Source organism: Sebastes umbrosus, chromosome 13, assembly GCF_015220745.1.
Source record: "Sebastes umbrosus isolate fSebUmb1 chromosome 13, fSebUmb1.pri, whole genome shotgun sequence".
Taxonomy (NCBI): Eukaryota; Metazoa; Chordata; class Actinopteri; order Perciformes; family Sebastidae; genus Sebastes; species Sebastes umbrosus.
In genome coordinates this window covers 24878625-24899302 of record NC_051281.1, presented here as the reverse complement: position 1 = coordinate 24899302, position 20678 = coordinate 24878625, and the positions used below count along the sequence as shown (strand labels likewise).

The 20678-nt window shown below is 38.9% G+C and overlaps 1 protein-coding gene across 3 annotated transcripts in view; it reads right to left on the bottom strand.

The window, feature by feature from the left end:
• Positions 1–1967: 1967 nt before the first annotated feature.
• The window catches only part of mlphb (melanophilin b), a 49944-nt gene continuing 31233 nt past the window's right edge, over positions 1968–20678 (bottom strand). For 2 of the 3 annotated variants that reach the window (XM_037788834.1, XM_037788836.1), the window contains 9 exons: positions 20131–20272; positions 19199–19437; positions 12455–12538; positions 9294–9596; positions 7165–7314; positions 6995–7063; positions 5428–5476; positions 4815–4909; positions 1968–2804 (listed from right to left, as the gene is read on the bottom strand). In XM_037788834.1, coding sequence (XP_037644762.1) covers positions 2778–2804; positions 4815–4909; positions 5428–5476; positions 6995–7063; positions 7165–7314; positions 9294–9596; positions 12455–12538; positions 19199–19437; positions 20131–20272 — 1158 coding nt within the window. In that variant the 3' untranslated portion in view covers positions 1968–2777. The remainder of the gene's footprint in view (positions 2805–4814; positions 4910–5427; positions 5477–6994; positions 7064–7164; positions 7315–9293; positions 9597–12454; positions 12539–19198; positions 19438–20130; positions 20273–20678) is intronic. The other variant, XM_037788835.1, reaches the window with a different exon arrangement.

Below are 20678 nucleotides of genomic sequence, written 5' to 3'. Positions count from 1 at the left end.
ATTGCCACAAAAGAGTAGCTTACACTATTCCATAAATTGTGTATTTTTGGATGTCCGAGGATTTCAAACAGTAAATACATTTTCAGAGAAGCAAATGTTTTCATAAAACCAACGCTATAATTATATATTGTGAGTCATGTTATTGATATGAACATGTTGTGTATTTCTACTTTAATATTTCTGTATTGTAAAATAGCCTCTGGAATGTCCATTTCCTAAAAGATCAAGGAAAGCATCAGTCGAGTGCACAGTGATGTTATCCTCCCTCTGGATTCAAGGAACAATCAGGGCTGTTCAGTTATGTAAATGCATGACCAGCAACAGCAAGACAATATGTAAGAGGACTGTGTGATGATCCCACACCCAGGAACCATTACAGGCAAGTAGGAATGTTATCGGAAGCTGTCATCATTATATCAACAAACAAAGCCTGATTTGAGAGATAATGCAGTTCTGCTACAGGCTGAGGCAACAGCGGAAAACAAATGTACTGAAGAGCTGCTGTAGAAAATGCTGTTTGATGTCACATTGACTGTATGGTCACGAAGGTCACAAACTACATTAGTAGTTAGTATTAAGTCAATTTATTTCAAGTCAATTTATTTGTATAGCCCCCCCCAACAAAGAAAAAAGAAAAAAGATAAAATGACAGCATCCGCTTAGTTTGTAAATAATTTAATAAGACTAATCAGACAATGTTACTGTATAATTAGAATTACACATATAATTAAAGTGAGTTTTAACTAAAAAAACACAGCAAAACAGGATACCATTTTAAAAATCTACAGATGGGCGACTAATTTAAGGAAAATCTGTGACTGTAAATGCCATAGGATTTGATTAATATCATCGTCATCCAGTGACCCCTTTGTAACCTGCATGGAAGCGTCTGCATTTGTGTGTTTCTCCAATCTTTAATTTAGGTTTGTCCTTTAGTTTGTCACCCGTATGTATGTGCAAACAGTTAATGAAAGTCATTAAACCATCATCAAATTTCTTTATCATCTGTATGAAAAAAATTAACATGAACATTTATAAATGTATAATGTGTATCATTCACTTTCAAATAGTTCCTGAAATATCAGATAGACTAATCATATACAGTATATTGTCAATGTTATATATTAACCATAAGACCCCATTTTTAGGAACATTTTCAAATGCAGTTTGAGTATACAGCTGTACCGCCTTATAAATAAGAGACAAGTCAAAGGGACAGTTCGGATCTTTTTCATTTGGATTGTATGAGGTACTTCTCCATAGTCAGTGTATTACCTACAGTAGATGACGGTCGGCACGCCCCCAGTTTGGAGAAACAGACAGGAGTACCAACACGAGAGCAAAGCAATGTACTGCTGTGGACGGCAAATAGCCACTTAAAAAAGAAAGGCTCACCTAAAAAATCTGCCATCTGCTGTAGGTAATACACTGGCTATGGATAAGTACCTCATACAACCCCACTTCAAAACACCCAAAGTATCCCTTTAACATAAAACTACTGATTGTGTACAAGAGTAAAAAGTCATTAAAGCTCTTATTGGTATAAATATATAAAGACAATATTTTAAAATTCACAAGTATACTATAAATGCCTTTAGATATTGTGTCATAATACACACAAGCAATGTGCATCACTGTCTATATTTATTTGATTCATATACATCACAACAATATTAGAATATATATAAATACTGAAAAGAACTATAGGTGGATGAGTCCAACAAACACAAGGCTTTCATCCAGGAGACCGCTGTTGGTGTCCCGTGCGTCATGTTACAATCGGCTGTTCGTTCGTGTCCTAGTGTCATTTTCACTGTACAAATGTAGTAGTTTTAAGCCCAGTCATGTAGTTCTTTCCTAAACCTAACTATAGTGGTTTTGTTGCTTCTTTGTTTTGTTATGGTTGGTACGTTACGTTATGTTGTTACATTATTATTTGAACACAAACCATGATCTTTTTTCTAACCTTAACCAAATAGTTTTGTTGCCTTAGCCTAACCAATCATTTCACAGCGTAAACCACGTGGCATTGCATTTCTGCAAGCGTGATACAAGGCTGATATGAAACGGATTTATGAAATGTATTTTTGCTTCAGAAACGTCGCCATTCAACGTATCTGTGGTTTGGAGAAATGTCTAATGCCAAAAAAATTGTTGGCGACCGGGTTGGTTTACAATGTTAACTGAGGTAATAAATCAAGTGAGAAGTATAGGCTCACTTTCTCATCAGACTTCTCTTTGCAACCAGAGGAGTCGCCCCCTGCTGGCTGTTAGAGAGAATGCAAGTTTAAGGTACTTCCGCATTGGCTTCACTTTTCAGAACCGGATGTTGCCGCCTGAGGCTTACTTGCTATGATATCATTCAAATTTTGATCTTTCTTCTTGAGTTGTAGTTTGTGATTGCACAGCTTTTGGACTGTCTGCAAATAGCATAATTTAAAATGTTGCTTTAATCTGGAAACATTTTAATTTGGTTTCAATGTTTTCATTTGTACCGTGTAAACAGTGGAATAAATAACTAGATTTCAGATTAAAACAGCAAATGTTAATGCTTTTGTGCATTAAGGCAAAGACAACTTGCAAGTTTACGGTACGGATCTAATCCAGTAAAATAACATAACAACATCACAGGGAAACTTTTAAATATAAATGTAAGCACTACCATCCCTGTTGACAGTCTCTGAAATTGAATTAGGAATCTCTTTCATTCCCAGCTGAATTTCAGTTTATCACCAACAGCAATAACACATGTGGTCATATGATGCTCAGCCTCCGTCTCATGAGCCCTGCGTCATTACCGGTTTCTGCAAACAGAGAGAGACAGACAGAAACAGATGATGATTGGCTCTTTAGAATTAGATAGTCAATCATTTCGTGCTTTGATTGGGTTAATGAATTCATTGTTAGCCATGAAATCATTCATAGCAACTGAGACACAAACATAAATACATGAGTAACTACAAGGTCTATAATCTCTATGCTAACCTTAACCATAATGAGTCATTGTGTGAGATGTGAGGGTTGTGAGTGATTACCCAGGCGGAGGAAACAGGAAATTGACAACATATTTGAAGCACATTAAAGGGGAAATCAACCCCATTCATTGTTTCATCCTAAAATACAACAAGTGTTTAGAGAAGTCTATGGAGGGTGGTTACTGAGCAAATAGTGACAGTCAAACGAAAATGAAAGCTTTCATTTATCAGTGATCTATAGACCCTTTTACAGCCGACGTCATGATTACGTCATGGTGTTAGCTGGAGGCAAAACAAAGGAAAGACTGGAGGAAAATACGAATCACCTCAGAGTAATGGGCTAAAGTTACACGTCGATAATGTCATCTTGCTGCATTGTTGGGTGCCAGAATCCATATTGCATACATTTGAGATGACAAACTGTGATTCAAGGCTCTAGCGATCTACAAAATCGGCAAAGCGTTTCAGAGATGGAGAGAAAATGTTGCCTTCTGCCAACCATAGCTGCAGCTGTGAGCCTTTGGCTGCGGTTAGTAATAGCTAAACTACAGCAACATTTTCTCTCCATCTCTGAAACGCATCGCCAATTTTGTAAGACTTTTTTTTTTTATAAGTCAAAGTCTTAACACTAACACTCACGCTCCCTGAGAGTGAGTGACTACGCATATTCAGAGAAACTCGTATTTTCTTCAGCTATTGTTAAAGAAGCATTAGCCAACGTGTTATTCCGCCTTCACCTACTCAGAAAAATATGCCATCATGTTTACAACAGAAAAGGGGTTTTAGCTTCCTGGACTGCTTGAGACTGGACCTGCAGCTTGGATATTGTTGCATTTACTTCCCACACTAATAAAAGTTTAAGAACTGTGAAAAGTAACTCATTCATGGTGGAGAAGATTTCGTATTAAACAGGATACACCCGAGAAGTATATTACATGGCTGTCTTTCAAATATTTATCATTAACTTTAAGTACTTTTCAGAAATTTGGCAGTCTAGCTAGTGACACCCCTCCAGACAGATACAGTATGTGTAATGCAAGCAAATGTGTTTTAAATTCTCATAATAGAAAACACATTAAGGTATTTAACAGTAAACAGCCATGCACTGTTCATATTCATTGTTTTTTTCCCTTATCTAATTCAAAATGTGATGGTTTTCAGTTGTTTTGACAGGATCCATGCGCTGTTTTTTTTTTAAAGTCAGGCAAGACGTGTGTAAAAGTAGAAAACATAGTAATTAATACAAGTACTCAGAAAAAGATTTGGTCCTTATCTTGTATAACGAATTAAGAAAATGAAACAACTTGATATTAGCTTGAATAACGGAATAAAGTTGGCACATTGATCACACATTCTCAATAATGCAAGATATTAATTTGCACATTTGATTGAAACAGAAAAAGCAAAAAATGAAAGGAAATACACTTATATAAAAGCGCCACAAAGCCTGAACGGAAACCAACCACGAGGCGATACACCAGCAGAAGAAGTCAAAGCCCAGTGTAACCAGTAAATGAAGAGTTTGTTTCCAACAATAAATCCATTTGGAAAAAAAAAATGGAGCCACATTTTTGGAAATACACTTATTTGTTTTCTCACCAAGAGATGAGAAAATCAATACCACTCTCAGACATGAGAGTGGTATTGATCTTCTCATCTATCTCTCGGCAATAACTTTCAATATCTTTAAGACAGACAATCCAGACTATTCTATTTTCTTTGTTGTTGCTATTAATACTTTTGTCAGTGTAGATGAGGCTTTTTTTTCTCCAAATGGTAGCTATATAATGTTGGAACCGAACTCTTCCCTGCACCCGGCACCGTATAGCGGGGTCATACCGCACAGAGAGCCCTGGTCTTGGGCTTGGCCACTGGGTTCCTCTGTGTCAGGGAGCCCCTGTAGAAGGAGTTCCTCACAAACCTGTCCACCTGGCCTGCAAACATACAGCAATTACATCGTACATCCATGTTCTACTGGCTCTCTATTTTTAAACTTAGTACAGTAATGAAGACAGATTGTAGTTTCCTCTGTAATTTTGTTACAAACCTAAAATTGTAAAATTCCCGAAGGGAGAATAACAATAATTGGGAAAGTGAATTAGAGGCGTTCAGTCCTCCCTTAACAACAATACTTGAGTCCAAATTGCCCCAGTCGAGCTGCTCAGAGGCAATGACCTCCTGTAAGGTTAACAAATGTTTTTTTATTCCCACTATTCTGGCTCAAAAATATTCTCCCAGTAGTACAAAATATGCCTGTGGGACTTCTGCATGTAGATTATTTGATTATCTGACATACGGCTGGGAAAATGAAAGCTGTAGTACAATAAGACACAGTTTTCACCAGCTCACAAAATAGATCATCATGTTCTCTAAGTTTAACAAGGTTAAGATGTTTTGAGTCAGACCGAAGGCCCTGGGGATCGTGCTCAAGGGCAGCAGAGTCGGTTCTTACTTGTGGGAAAGATGTGGGAATGTCTTCTTGCTTGGATCGGGATTGCAGACTAGAAGACACCAAAGAAGATAACAAACAGAAAAGAAAAAAGGGAGAATGTGAGAAATATATGGCCTATCAGCCATTTTGGCTCCTTGGAGGGTGGAAATATTTATCAGAGACAGATCTGCTGAGGAGATGGAAATGATCTTATTGGTTGGTTTGAATCTAAGATGGCGGGGCCAACTGGAAGTCATACTCAGGACCACAATGTCAAGTCGTTAAAGCTATAGTCAGTAACTTTAATAAAAATAACTTTTTGTCATATTTGCTATATGTCACTATATCCTGACACTAGTACATGAAACAGATAATCTGTGAAAAAATCTGTTTCCTCTGCCTCCTAATAGTGCTCCTAAAGATTCCACCGCGCCCAAAGGAAAACAACCAATCAGAGCTGAGGAGTCTCTACAGCAGCTGTCAATTACTGCTCGCCAAACTCATGAACTCCAATCAAACTGTCAAACTAGGCAGCGCTGATCAACTATGAATCAATATTCTGTTACTGTAATGCCTATTTCTCGCCTCAAATGTTTTCAGAAACATCTTGTAGTGTACTGTTTAGCTATAAAATGAGAAAGTTTGTGACCCGGCCGCCATGTTGAGATCAGTTGAGGAAATACCAAGCACCGCCCACCAGCCGGGCGAACTTTCTCATTGTACAGCTAAACATTACACTACAAGATGTATTGTAGAGACTCCTCAGCTCTGATTGGTTGTTTTCTTTCGGGCGAGGTAGGATCTTGTAAATGTCATTAGGAGCACTAAAAGGAGGCCGAGGAGTATAATTTCATCACAGATTATCTGTAGAATTATAATGTGCATCTGTCAGGATATGGTGACAGTTTGAGCAAATATAACAAAAAGTTATTAAATTATTAAAGTTACCGACTGTAGCTTTAAGTCAACCAGTAGGATTAAAGCTGCCTTCAGAACAGCTCGGCTCATACTTGCCAACCTTGAGACTTCAAAAATAACCAAAGTGGGGGGTCTGGGGGTCCTACCCAGAGAAATTTGAGTTTCAGAGACTTTGTTTCCTGCATTCTGGTGACTTTTAAAGAATGAAAATAACAAAATAATAAGTACACTGCAACAGCATTTTTTGTTAAATAGGCTTACATTTAATTTTACTTTTAATTCTCAGGAAAGAAAACTGAAATATTCATCTGTTTTCATTCATTCATTCATTTTTTGCCCCTGCTGGAGTATCTCTTTCTACTCTCCATTTCTCTCATAGTCTCTCACTCACCGAAGGCCTTTTCAGACACAACGCGACAACTGTACAGTACCAGAAACAGGTCGAGACAGCGAAAAGGAAAAAAGATGTGAAAAATGTACATATATCGGGAGAAATGCGAGTCTCCCGGGAAAATCTGAGGGTTGGCAAGTATGGCTCGGCTTCTCAAAATAACTCTGATTTTATACAATATGAAAAGTATTTTATATATGCCAACATTTTCATATAATGATTTTAAACAGCTGTCTCAAAACCTCTGACTTAAGACTCAAATAAAATAAATGTCTTTACCCTTCTTCTTTTATCCACTTGCATGCCGGCAGCGCCCAGGGCAGCAATTCTGTCCTCTATGTAAAATACCTTGGGGATAAAAAGAGAGACAGTGACTGTGCACACTGTTCTGTCTCTTCGAAACAAATCTTATATCAATAAGCTTAACCAAGTTTCTGGTTTTTCCTTACCTCACTCTGGGCGTTCTGGACGTTGGCAGCTGCTTGAGCTACCTGGTCCTCCAGCTCAACCAGTAAGGCTGTTGAGCCTTTGAAGCTTGCCTTTGACCCCTCCTTTAGGGGGAGACACTTGCCCTCCGGGCTCTCTGTTGACTGGTTTGCCTACAAGAATGTGAGGAAATTAAAAAAAAATGTTAATTTGTTTTTCACATCAAAAATTCATAAAATGATTTTTTGTGTGGCTGCTGGGGCATGTTATGCCTTCATTTAAGAATCAACAGTAGAGAGATGATGAGAAATGATGAGAAAAAGAGGAATGACAAGCAACAAAGGTTCCCGATGGACTCCACAGTCGGGGATTTTCACAGTCAGTGCTTTAACCCTGAGGCCACCAGTGAACCCTGACCAGACTCTTGTTTGAACATAAGATCCCATTAATTATTTAATTACTGAAAAGAGAGTTGACACCTTGGAACACTGACATGATAAACAGTATTTCAGGCAACTAAGGTTTTGGTGTATCCTTCATTAGCATGCAACACTGTAACTATGTGCCTGTGTCCTATGTTAAAATTCTTACAGCAGCAAATATTTGACAAGTTTGACAAGTTTGTTATTCTACTGTAAAAAGATCCTGCTCAGTACATATTTTAGTTACAATTCTTTAAAAATATTTAATAGACTATTATTTGATATTTCAATGATTTGTTTACGTAAAAAAAGGAAGCCGATCAGCCAATATATCATTATCTCATTTCAAATATATGTTTTTATTTAAAGCCAGAGTTTGCAATCTTCAAAAACATGTTTGATATATTTGTTGAAATTCTCATTACATCCCGACAGCAATCAATAAATTATTCTGACCAAAAAAAGAAGAAGATTGGATCGCCTGCATTGTGCGTCACCAGAGTCTTCCACACGCTGCTAGCTTGACAGCTGTGAGAACTAACAATAGTCATGTTTATGTTCATAATGATAATTTTAGGGGAGTGGCTTCGGAGGGCGGCCTGAAGGGACGGACTGTCAGTGTTGCTGACTTGGTGACCTTCTCTCTAGATTTAGGGACTTTTGGAGCTAGTGCTGCTGGCTACTTTCATTGGAAAAGAGTCGGTAACACTGGGCTGGGTTCTTTGGTTGAATCTTTTTTAAAATCTAGCTTACTTATTGCTAGTTTCTTAACATTACCGATTGAAACTATGTGTTCAGAGTATTTTCAGAAAATGATTGTTTAGCATTGGCTCTTGTCTTGTGAATGTGTACTTTCCGTCAATTTCCAACCATTCATCACACATTTCATTTTTAACAGTTTTGGGAAGCGCCGACAAATAACGTGGTTCTGTTGGAGGACTTGTTATGGAGCAATAGTTTGATGAAAAGTCCGAAGGGACCTTATCTGAAAGGATGAATTTTTCAAGTCAGCCATATCATGTAAACTACAACAACCTCAGCTGCAGCAGCAAAACGAGGTCTTAGTATTTATTATGTAAACAGCATCTTATCCTGTGAAGGCAAGTTGTCATTCAAAGTTCACTATAGTAAATGAAGCAGAAAAAGCTATTTGGGTTGATAATAAGCAGAACAAAAGGGCTGCTGGGAGATCAGAGGTTGATAACAGTTGACCTTTGCGCCTTTCAGGCATACTGGAAACAAGACAGTCACGCTGCAACAGCTTCACCAGTTTATCAGGTTAAAACGTCAGAGGAGTGTGTTCTCCAAACTAGTGGTATGTGATACTTTAAACCCTGAAGAGAGGGCATGCAGTTTGAACTGGTCTGTTGTTACTTTTAAGGGAAATAAATGCCAGTGAAAACAGTACAGGCAGCTTAGCACAGCAACTAAGAAGCCGTTATTTTACTAGTCCATTCTGTGTTTCAGGAAATCTGGGAGCGATGGCTGCAAAGGAAAAATAAATGCTAAGGCAGAGTGACTTGATTTATGACTACAACATGTGCTTCAAGTGGATTCCTGCAGAAGTGGTATGGTATTTCATGAGCCAGGCTGTTTTCTTAAAGCACAGAATGTGCAACAGGCCAGATGTGCAGTATATGTTTCTGATGAACTTTCTGGCAAATTCAAATACTTGTGTTGTGAATACAGACTTTTATTTCCCTCTGCTGCTCATTTAATTCTACCGCTACCTTCTGAGAGTCGGTCAGCTGAGGCTGCTCTTCCTCAAGTCTGCAGAGAACGATGCTCGTTCTGGATGTGGGTCTGGTGGGTATTCTGGTGGGCTTGGCATCCCCCTCTGGGCTCCTCCACGCTGGGATCTCTTGGGAGGAATGTGGTCCGTTGGGCTCGTCCTCATCAGAGGTTAGGCTGTGGTCGCTAATGTTGTCCGTCATCTCGTGCAGCTTCTGTCTCAGTTGCTGCTCCTCTAAGTCCACTTCCTCACACTGAGGGAGAGGAGAGGTGCTGTTTGGAGTCAGAGGAGCCTGGCTGGTCTGTGAGAACGGAGCAGAGAATATGTGGCTGAGAAAAATCATGCCTTTATTGAAAGTTTATATAGAGTGGTGCAGAGGTTTTAACGTTTTGTTCTACATAAAATACATTAGTAAATATCCCACTCGGCAATTTTGAAACTTTTATAACAAGTAGCTAAGTGAAACTACTAAACGTCATCACTAACGTTAGCTTTTTACTTCTGGCGATTGCATTTACACTTAAAAAATCATAAAAGTGGTGTTCATTTGTGAAGATTATCTTAAGGAACTAAATTTGTAAGTACCATAATAATCATCTGTTTGCCACAGAGCTTATTTTCTGCAATGATCCTAAACCCAATGGAAAAATTGCATTAACTTCCGAGTTGGCCTACAAAAATATGTCATCCTCAGAGCACTCTATTTTGTGTCTTTGTTTGATTTAAATTGCGTTGCTTGAGTGAAAGCAGTCGGCACAATGCCTCAGGGATTAAGCAAGATGAATAGCATGGTAACTACATTTTCATTTATAATACTGTACTATAATACCAGCAATCGTCTGGGCTTTCAACCACCGCAAATGTAAACCCATCCAAGGCAATATGAGACGCTCGGAGAAACTGCTCCGGAAGTCAGGTGACATAGTATAAAGAGCGACAAAGTCTGCGTAAGGATGAGGACGGAGTGGTTGGATGGGTCAAAAAACAAAGGACTTTCACCCAGGAGACCAATGTTAGTGTCCCGTGTGAAACCAAAAGTCAATGTTGACTTATTAACCTAAAACAGGAAGTAGCAGGTCTAGAAGACGAATAGATGGATCATAACGTACATGGATACATGACAAGTACGAGTAACTCTCCTGTTACACTAATCAGATGGACATTAACACACACGTGTTGCGTGCACTCTGCTCCGACAACACCGGCGATACATGTGCTATATGCAAAATGATTTAAGCTGTGCATGCTTCACCACAACAGAGAGGAAGAGTCATGAGTCTATCAAGCATGGCTCTCATTTGAAGCAGAATAGCCACTAATTACCAGGCGAGCTTCGTTTACGGTTTGCTGTTTTTGTGGGTTGGCTCATTATCTGATGATATTAGTGTGGATTTCAGAACCCATGTCCCAATAAAAAACAGACACCAAACCCACATGAGACATCACCCTCAATGAGAGGACTATGAGCTGCAAATAAAATACCTCGTTATGAGGAGGGAGCAGCATTATCTAAAATCAAAATAATCAAATAAATAAAGCCTCAGGTCATGTTTCTCTTTAGCAGCAGGTTAGAAGAAAGGTAACATGCATTCACAAGGTTGAACTGTTTAAACTACACTGAGAAAGTTGACGTTTAAAGCTGCATTGATTTATGTTTTTTTGGCCACTTGGGGGCCGTAATAAGCTGTAAACATGACACTGACATATGATCACTGTGTAAAGCTGACATGTGTTTGTCATTAAGGAGCAACTCCTTTCCCTTTACACATAGCCATTCGAGCCACTGTTCATATGGAAATATTTATAAATGCAGCATTACACTCTCAAACTCGAACAACATTACTGTCTTTCAGGGGCTGTAGCAGGCTCAGAGTGAAGATACTGGTATCATATGAGACTAGATAACCTAGGGCATCTATTGGCATGTCAGGTTAGCTTGTCGGGAGGAGGCCAAATAACTCTCCAAAGCCAAATTTTGGTGAGGTAAAAACTGGCATGGCCATATTCACAGGGGTCCCTTTACCTACGACCTCAAGATATCTGAATGAAAAGTTTTGAATGCAGTATAATGTGTTTTTTATGCCTATTCTAAAAATGGTGTGTTTGAATATTTCTGCATACTGGGGTCCATAAACAGTCCTGGGATAGGATAAATTGGGTATCTCTGCAAAGCTGAGACTCTTGTGGATCCAATGAGCCCAGCTGTATTCATGTGTGATGATGTTAGTCCCCATAGTAGCCATTTCATAGAGTGAGACAATTCTTTTAAATTTGACCTCACTGTATAAAATTACCTTTGGTGACCTCTAGGATAATCAGAGCCTCAGGAAACTTTACAACCACAAATTAGAGACCTAGAGCATTCAGAGGATGGATGGCTTTCCCTAGCTAGATTGACAATAAGGGGGTTTCTGAGCAGTTTACATAACAGAAACACTCGCCATCCAATTGCTGAAAAATGCATTTCTTGCAGAAAACTCCAAATGTCAAAAGTTTTTTATCCCAAATCACAGCATGGCTTTTTCTTTGGTGTTCCTCAATGTCTTGGTGACTTAAAGTGGTATTTTGGAGGGATTATTGATAATTTTTATCAATTCTCAAATGGTATTTTTTTTTAAAATTTAGCACAAAATCTGTGTAACAAATGATATCAACCCAAAAATTACAGCAACAACTTATGAGACCTAATAGAGCATGGGGATGGCTATCATATACTTCTATCATAATGTTCTTATATACTCTAAACTTTCAACATTTGAAAAGGTGCCTCACCAAAACACATTGTTTATTAAAGATTAATGACTAGAAGAACTTGCATGCATTTCTGTGGCCAGTAAATTGCAAGGTTCATATTTCACGTGTAGTTTAATAAAACTGATTATTTGTTGCTCACTCCTCTATTGTTAGGATGTTACTTTCTACTGTACTTTACGTCATATGTAATGAGACCAGCTGGAAACAAAGCACTAATCACAGTCCCTGTTGCTATGGTTATATAAGCATGTTGTTGCCAGCTGTTTTAATGTTTTTTTGGTTTAAACTTTCATTCTCTTCCTCATATAATTCCCAAAGCCTCCTTCTGCAACAGCTGGGCTTTGCGATTTGATGATGATTATGATGATTATTTGGCAACTGCGGTGTGATATTTAATGGATTTACCTCATCGTATGTTGAGGTGACCGTCTGCTCCAAATGGTTCAAAAGGGTCTCAATGGCTGACATGCGTCTGTTCAGGTCAGTGATCTGGAGAAAGACAGGGAGAGTCAGGGAGGCTACAGTCAGATGATGAAGGCAAGATAGGATAAAGAAATGTTAGCAGATTTCAGAAGCATAGAAAATTGATTGTATTAAGAAACATAAATTGGAGAACTCAAGACAAGAAATGACAAAACACATGTATTAATAGTTTCAAAACAAGATGTACAGTTGATAGTTTACATGATGCTGTTATGAACAGCAAGCCATATGATATCAATTTCACTCAGACTGAACAAATCAAACATCATCAGAGTCTGAGCTCTGAGCCAAATCACCTCCTCTCCAAATCTGATTTCAATGTAATTGAGAGGGTCCGCTCGAAAATGACTTGGATGGAGAAACAACAGTCCAGATGCATAGAGAGAGGAAGTTAAAAAACTAAAAATGATACTGTGTACTATTGATGAAATAAAAGAAATGTTCTCTTGGATAATGGGTCATAATTTGGACTGTTAAAGTTAACGTGATAATAACGCGTTAACGCAACTTTGTTTTAACGCCACTAATTCCTTTAACGCATTAACACAACTTTTTAGGTAGTAGCGGGCTCAGTTTTAAAGCCAGAGTGAAGATACTGGGATCGTATGAAAACCTAAGGAATCCATTGGTACCAACCAATGTCATACTAGCTTGTGGGGAAGGAGGCTAAACAACGCTCCAAATGTATGATACATTTAGGTGAGGAAAAACTGGCAAGACCATTTTCAAAGGGGTCCCTTGATCTCTGACCTCAAGATATGTGAATGACAATGGGTTCTATGGGTACCCACGAGTCTCCCCTTTACAGACATGCCCACTTTATGATAATCACATGCAGTTTGGGGCAAGTCAGAGTCAAGTCAGCACACTGACACACTGACAACTATTGTTGCCTGTTGGGCTGCAGTTTGCCATGTTATGATTTAAGCATATTTTGTTATGCTAAATGCAGTACCTGTGAGGGTTTCTGGACTATATTTGTAATTGTTTTGTGTTGTCAATTGATTTCTAGTAATAAATATATACATACATTTGCATAAAGCAGCATATTTACCCACTCTCATGTTGATAAGAGTATTAAATACTTGACAAATCTCCCTTTAAGGTACATTTTGAACAGATAAAAAATGTGCGATTAATTTGCGATAATCATGCGATTAATCGCGTTTAAATATGGTAATCGATTGACAGCCCTAGACATAATGCAATAACACCTTTTAGGGGTCCCTGGGTACAGAAACAATCAGGAAGTCAAGAAGACATGAGACATACAGTATCTTGGAAGTTAAAGGGACTTTCTTGCCTGAGGAAGTGCCTCTCAAACAAACAGTTCCTCTCAGACTATGTTGAAATCCCGCCTCTCTAATCCGCTTATTCCTAGGATTCGAAGACCTAAACCATGACCATGATCCTATGCCTAACCTAACCCGCCTATTTTTATTTTTATTTTACCTTTATTTATTCAGGGGGAGGTTCACTGAGAGCAATGCTCTCTTTTTCAGGAACGCCCTGATCACATTCACACAGTTACACATTCACACCTGGAAGCTGCCCAGTACAACCATAGTTTGATCTTCTGGAGCGGTTGGGTATAAGGGCCTTGCTCAAGGGCACATCAGTAGTGGTAATAAGGGAGGGGCAGGCGCTGCTTTTCACTTTCCCCACCGAGATTTATCCTGCCGGTCTGGGGGATTGAGCCAGCGACCTTCCAGCCTCAAGCTCGCTTCTCTAACGGCCCGATAACCTCATCATTATGATGACCTATAACCTCATCATTATGAAGACCTATAGGCTCATCATTATAGGTGCTGGGGGCACCCTGTTTATACAGCTGTATTTTAGAAGCATGTCTGTTCCATCAGACGCGTGTGAGACGGATGACTGAAAAAGACTGAAAGGCCTCCTGTGCTGACACGTCATAGCACAGTCAGTCCAAAATGTCCCTTAGGTCTTCAGTTGGGTTGAGATCTCGATCTGGACATGAAAGCATTCAGTGAGCCCTCGTATCTTGGAAGCCTCCATTGTTGTGCATCTCTGCTCATTAATTCCTTCTATTTGTCATTCGTCTGTATATTAAACATGTAAGCACTTCTTGACTCATGCATGCCGATGTCTTGTCCAACAAACACAATCAAATTGGATACATCAGTTGACTTTCAGCCTCGCTTGGCGACTTAAATGTTTTCCAGATCAGAATCAAGCGGGGAAGCGTATGCAGGAGGAGTGGAAAGCGCAGCCAATGCAAAATATCACGGCTGTTTTTGATATCTGACTGGCACATGTTATCTGCAGTATCCTGTTTGTGTTTCTCAGTCAGTGTGTTGCCCAGCTGTGAGTCAAATTCGCCATGACACCAGATATCTAAGGTGGAATTCAGCACAGGCCAGGTGGGACTGATAACACCGGTCATTTTATTGTCATGGTCACAGAGCTTAATCACTTCCTTTGTTTTCATATTCCTTATCTTTAATAACTACAAAGAACATCTTTTGTTTCGGAGGATCCGAGTTATACCTAAAAAATTAACATTAAAAAGGGAAAATTCCCAGATTTTCAACCATATCTTTATCTGAGTATGTATATACTGTGAAACACGGCTGCCTATGTTCTCGGTGTCTTTGGGGCGCAGCTGCAAAATCTGTTGTTCTTCCTGCATCCAGTGATGTGAACGTGACGTCATTGGAGGCAAGAAAGAGCTACAGTGCTACTTCAGCTTTGGTAGCTGGGGGGCGCAACGCCTTGTATTGCAAACTAGTTACGTTTCCAACAGCGAAAAAGCATCCCAAAATATGAGCTCAGACAATGTTATGGTTGAGGATTTTTTTTACAGTTTTTTGCTGACTTGCATATAGCCCCCTTTTCTGTTACTAAACATGACGAAGTATTGTGTGGGTGGAGCGTTAAGTGGAGGCAGAATAATTCTCTGAACACGTTAATCAATGCTGGCTAGCAAGTTTTGTTGGCTTGTTTTTTTTTTTTTAACAATGGCAGAAGAAAATACGAATTTCTCTCAATATGTTCAGTCACTAACTCTCCGGGACCGCGAGTGTTAATTGAGAGTTAACATTAACCAATGGGACCAGATAGCGGACCCCTACGACGCTGGCAGACTAATTTTACTTCGGGAGGAGAGGACGACTGACACCTAAAGCCAGCGCTCCTCTCGGCGAAGTGGCCGAGGAGTGAGGCAGAGGGACCATTAGACCCAGCACTGCTGTTGGGATTATTTTCCAGTGTTGTATGACAGTATGGTGGAATTAACAAACTAGCAAGCCTGTTTGTTCGTGTCCCGTGTTCACAATGTTCCGTGTCATTTTCACTGTTCAAACGTTGTAGTTTTAAGACTAACCTGTTGTTTTTTCCTGAACCTAAGCAAGTGTTTTTGTTTACTTTACAACATTAAGCAGCAGAGAGATACAGTGGGGGGAAACAGTGTAGAGCCGGTTCACATCTTACTCTGAATTGAGGATTTATTTCGATCAAACCAGAGTACTAACAGACTAATGGTTTTGGTGAGTTTTATTTTGTTTCTGTTCAGTTTGAATGAAGTGTGTTTTACAATGCGTTAACAAGGCAATTATGTTGTTTAGTTAGTTTGGTTTTTGTTCATGAGAGAAATAGAGTATTTTTCTGTTTAGGTGTAATAATTAGGGCTGTCAATTGATTAAAATATTTAATCACAATTAATCGCATGATTGTCCATTGTCCATTAATTGCACATTTTTTTATCTGTTCAAAATGTACCTTACAGGTAGATTTGCCAAGTATTTAATACTCTTATCAACATGGGAGTGGGCAAATATGCTGATTTATGCAAATATATGAATATATTCATTAATGGAAATCAATTAACAACACAAAACAATGACAAATATTGTCCAGAAACCCTCACAGGTACTGCATTTAGCATAAAAAATATGCTCAAATCATAACATGGCAAACTGCAGCCCAACAAGCAACAACAGCTGTCAGTGTGTCAGTGTGCTGACTTGACTATGACTTGCCCCAAACTGCATGTGATTATCATAAAGTGGGCATGTCTGTAAAGGGGAGACTCGTGGGTACCCATAGAACCCATTGTCATTCATATATCTTGAGGACAGAGGTCAAGGGACCCCTTTGAAAATAGCCATGCTAGTTTTTCCTTCGCCAAAATTTAGCGTAAGTTTGGAGCGTTATTTAGCCTCCTTCCCAAGCTAGTATGACATGGTTGGTACCAATGGATCCCTTACGTTTTCTAGTTTCATATGATGCCAGTATCTTCACTGTAGCTTTAAAATGAGCCTACTACAACCTCTGAAAAATTGCATTAATGCGTTAAAGAAATTAGTGGCGTTAAAATGAATTTGCATTAACACGTAATTATCGCGTTAACTATGACAGCCCTAATAATAATATTTCCTTTATTGACATTTTGTGTGTTTATTTTGTTTTGAGTTTATTTATTTTGTTTATTGTGTAACACAGCGAACTCTCAGCTTGTATGCAATCCATCCTGGTACATGTAGGCATAGCTGGCACGGCTCCACAATAGGAGAACTCAGCTTTCTGTTAGTATAGCATGCACTGGGGAATTTATTTCTTCAGTGGACTATATTTTTCATCAACACTGATTGGACATCCACATAAAAGATAGCGAATGTTTCCTTTAAGTTCCACAGCCTGTCTGAATCAACTCAAAGACACCCGACTGTAGGGCACATGAGGACATCAGGATTTCTGACAGGAGTGAGAAAATCAGCCTAACTAATGGTGAACAAAGTCTGTTTTTTATTTGCTTCCCATGAACACAACAGCAACAGTTGTCGGGATCATTTCCAGTGACTGAGTTGTATATCACATTAATAGACACTGATGTAATGTATGTAACCCCCCCTCTGATCCAGCAGCTGTCTCCACCCACAACTCAACGTGTCAGCCGGATGAACTTGTGTGTGTGTATTAGAGGTCCAACATGTGCCGCTAGAAAGGCCTGGAATATCAAAAGGAAAAAAAAGAAGTTTGCTAGCTGTTGTCTTTCAGAAATGTGACTCAAAACCACAATTAATTATTGTCCAGATCGTAAATAGTTCGGTTTATACCCGATCCTTCTTACAACCCAAACAGGGCAAGATTAGATTATAGTTTTAAGAGTTTTCTTTATGGTCTTATCATGGCCTTTATTGCTAATTTTAATGATGCAAATTCCTTCCATCGCAGCATTTTGCAGTAGGCTCAGAGCTATACCATGTGGTCAAATGTTGCTAGTTGATTTTTTTTTTACTTTGTCCTTAGTCAACCCCTTTGTCCAAACACTTTTAATTTGATTCCCAAGCTAGGGTAGTAATATTCAAAAATGCTTCAAGATGATTCAGTGTGTTCCCTACCAACATGTCAAATAAAAAGGTTTTTTAGAGACTTTCAAACTGTGCCAAGGAAAAAAAAGTCTTGCGCGTTAAACTTTTACGATAAATCAATAAAAACCATATGGGTTGTGTATACATCAGTAAAGTTAATTGATATCAGACAGAACATCTGCAGTGGTGGGAACTGATTGTGTAAGATGGATTCGGGCCATACCCCATGCAGTTTCCTTTGTGTTTTCTTGTCTTTAACCCTTCGCTGTGTTTCTAGTACTTCTAGACTGTGTCTCTCTCTCTCTCTATTTTCATTTCTCAGTTTGTACATTCTTGATTCCTTTCCTCGCCTCCTCACCTACCTTATTGTCATAGACTACAGACGTTAACAACTCAAAGTAAATAGATTGTATTTAGGATCAAACAAAATATACTCTTGTCTAATCTAGAAGATGGTAGATACTGTATGTTCATTTGATTGCAGTGTATTATATTCATATCTATACAACATATATTTAGTATTTTTTACCCCTATCAGCAGCTATAACCCCATAATATATTATATCTTCAACTGCGCAATATTGACTTAACAGTACAATAATTTAGTGCAATAATTCAGCTATCCAATAATGTGGTTTACTCTGGCATTAACACTGCATTTATTTATACGGTACATTTAAACAAAGAATTCTTATTTATTTATACTATTCTTGCATTTTTATTTATGCATGTATTTATATTATTGCATTTATGCATTATATGCATAGATCCTATTTTTCAGCATTATTATTTCTACTCTAGAATGGAAGCAAAACGTAACTCAATTTCCCCCCGGGGATCAATAAAGTATTTCTGATTCTCATATTTATTTCCTTGCCGGAGGGAGGGAAGTTTGTCCTGAAGTGGCCGCTGTATTTATACCCTACACCATAAAGAAGGCTGCTTCACTCAGCTGTGAGTGTGAATACAAACAGAGTTCACTCAACCACAGAGTGGGAGGGTGTAGAGGGAATTTGAATTGGATTTGGGCCATGTAGTGCAAAGTGCTTTGAGTGGTCGGAAGACTACGCTGTATAAATGCAATTCCGTATAAATGCAAGTCACATACACATATTTGTGTGTATGTGTTAATACGTGCAGAATAGGGGTGGGCACAAAATTGTTTTTGATTCGATACCAATAACACCAGGGCCAGAATCCCTTCTTGTTAAAAGCAGCTAATATACTACTATGTGGGGGAGAAAATGTGTCATGATGTATGAGCTGAATGCATCATTAATAGGCTTCTTCAGGAAACTTAAAAGACGTTAATAAGAATCATATTAGAAACCTGTGGTGGAGCGTTTGGTGAGTTAAGGCTCTCCTGGGAGGTGTGGCTGCAGGGGCTCAGATGGGACTGGTAGAGAGGGTAGTGCTGACAGTGGTCATCCTCCTCTGAGTCTTCAGGGCCGGGCAGAAAGCTGCTGCTGCCCTGGGGGCCCCAAGCACTCCCACTGCCACATGAGGAGTAGCTGAGTCGGGAGATGGAGCGGGATGGAAAAGTTTGGTTGTCTGGGTACGCAAGGTCATCTGGAAAAAAAAACATATGCATTCAATACATTTTCTTCAGTAGTTAAGGCAAAAGTCAATATCATGGCTACAAAATAAAAATGTAATTGAAAATATGGGTACCCACGAGTCTCCCCTTTACAGACATGCCCACTTTATGATAATCACATGCAGTTTGGGGCAAGTCATGGTCAAGTCAGCACACTGACACACTGACAGCTGTTGTTGCCTGTTGGGCTGCAGTTTGCCATGTTATGATTTGAGCATACTTTTTATGCTAAATGCAGTACCTGTGAGGGTTTCTGGACAATATTTGTCATTGTTTTGTGTTGTTAATTGATTTCCAATTTTAAATATATACATACATTTGCATAAAGCAAGCATATTTGTCTACTCCCATGTTGATAAGAGTATTATATACTTGACAAATCTCCCTATAAGGTACATTTTGTGATTTATTTGCGATTAATCACCATTAAGTACAGACAATCATGTGATTAATCACGATTAAATAATTTTAATTAATTGACAGCCCTATCACTAATACTACAGTATGGGATCCTTAACTTGTGACCTTCTCCTGTTGTGGCTCTTCTCTGCTTCTTTCATGCACATGCTATACATGTCAATTTGCTGTTTTTATCCACATGTTCTTTAGCGAAAGTTTGTTGAAACCATTTAGGTGACCTGAGATGTGTTTTCTCCTCTCTTTACCTTGCTGTGGAGCCATTCCCAGGTCCAGACCTTTGCGTTGCTCCACCAAAAACTGGTGGAAAACAGAGGCCATGTCAGCCTCAGCAAGCATCGACTCCCTCTCACCTACATCCATGTCCATGATGTCATGGGAGACTGGGGCCTAAGAGAGAGGATGGAGAGTGGTGAGTGTGACCAACTGTTCATCTGTACTAAGGAGCTGATGATGCTGTTTCAGGCTCCCCTAGAAACTTAGCATCAGAGGAAGAGGTGAAGGCACCGGGGTTGTCACAAAGATATGATTTAATAAAGTGAGGGTTAGAAATAATAGGAATAACTGGGAAATTCCAAAATGTACTGTCATTTCACATTTATTTCAAGTTACATGAATTCCTTTTTTTATTTTTTATTTAGATTATAAGAGAACCCCAAAAAGTGGTTATTGCCTTAAGTGGATTTAGTTACCAGTTTTAGTAAAATCATTAATGGTGTACAGTACAGTAATAACAAATATACTGTACAGATAGAAAGTACAATAAGCTACAATGAAAAAGTGGAGGCACAGCAGT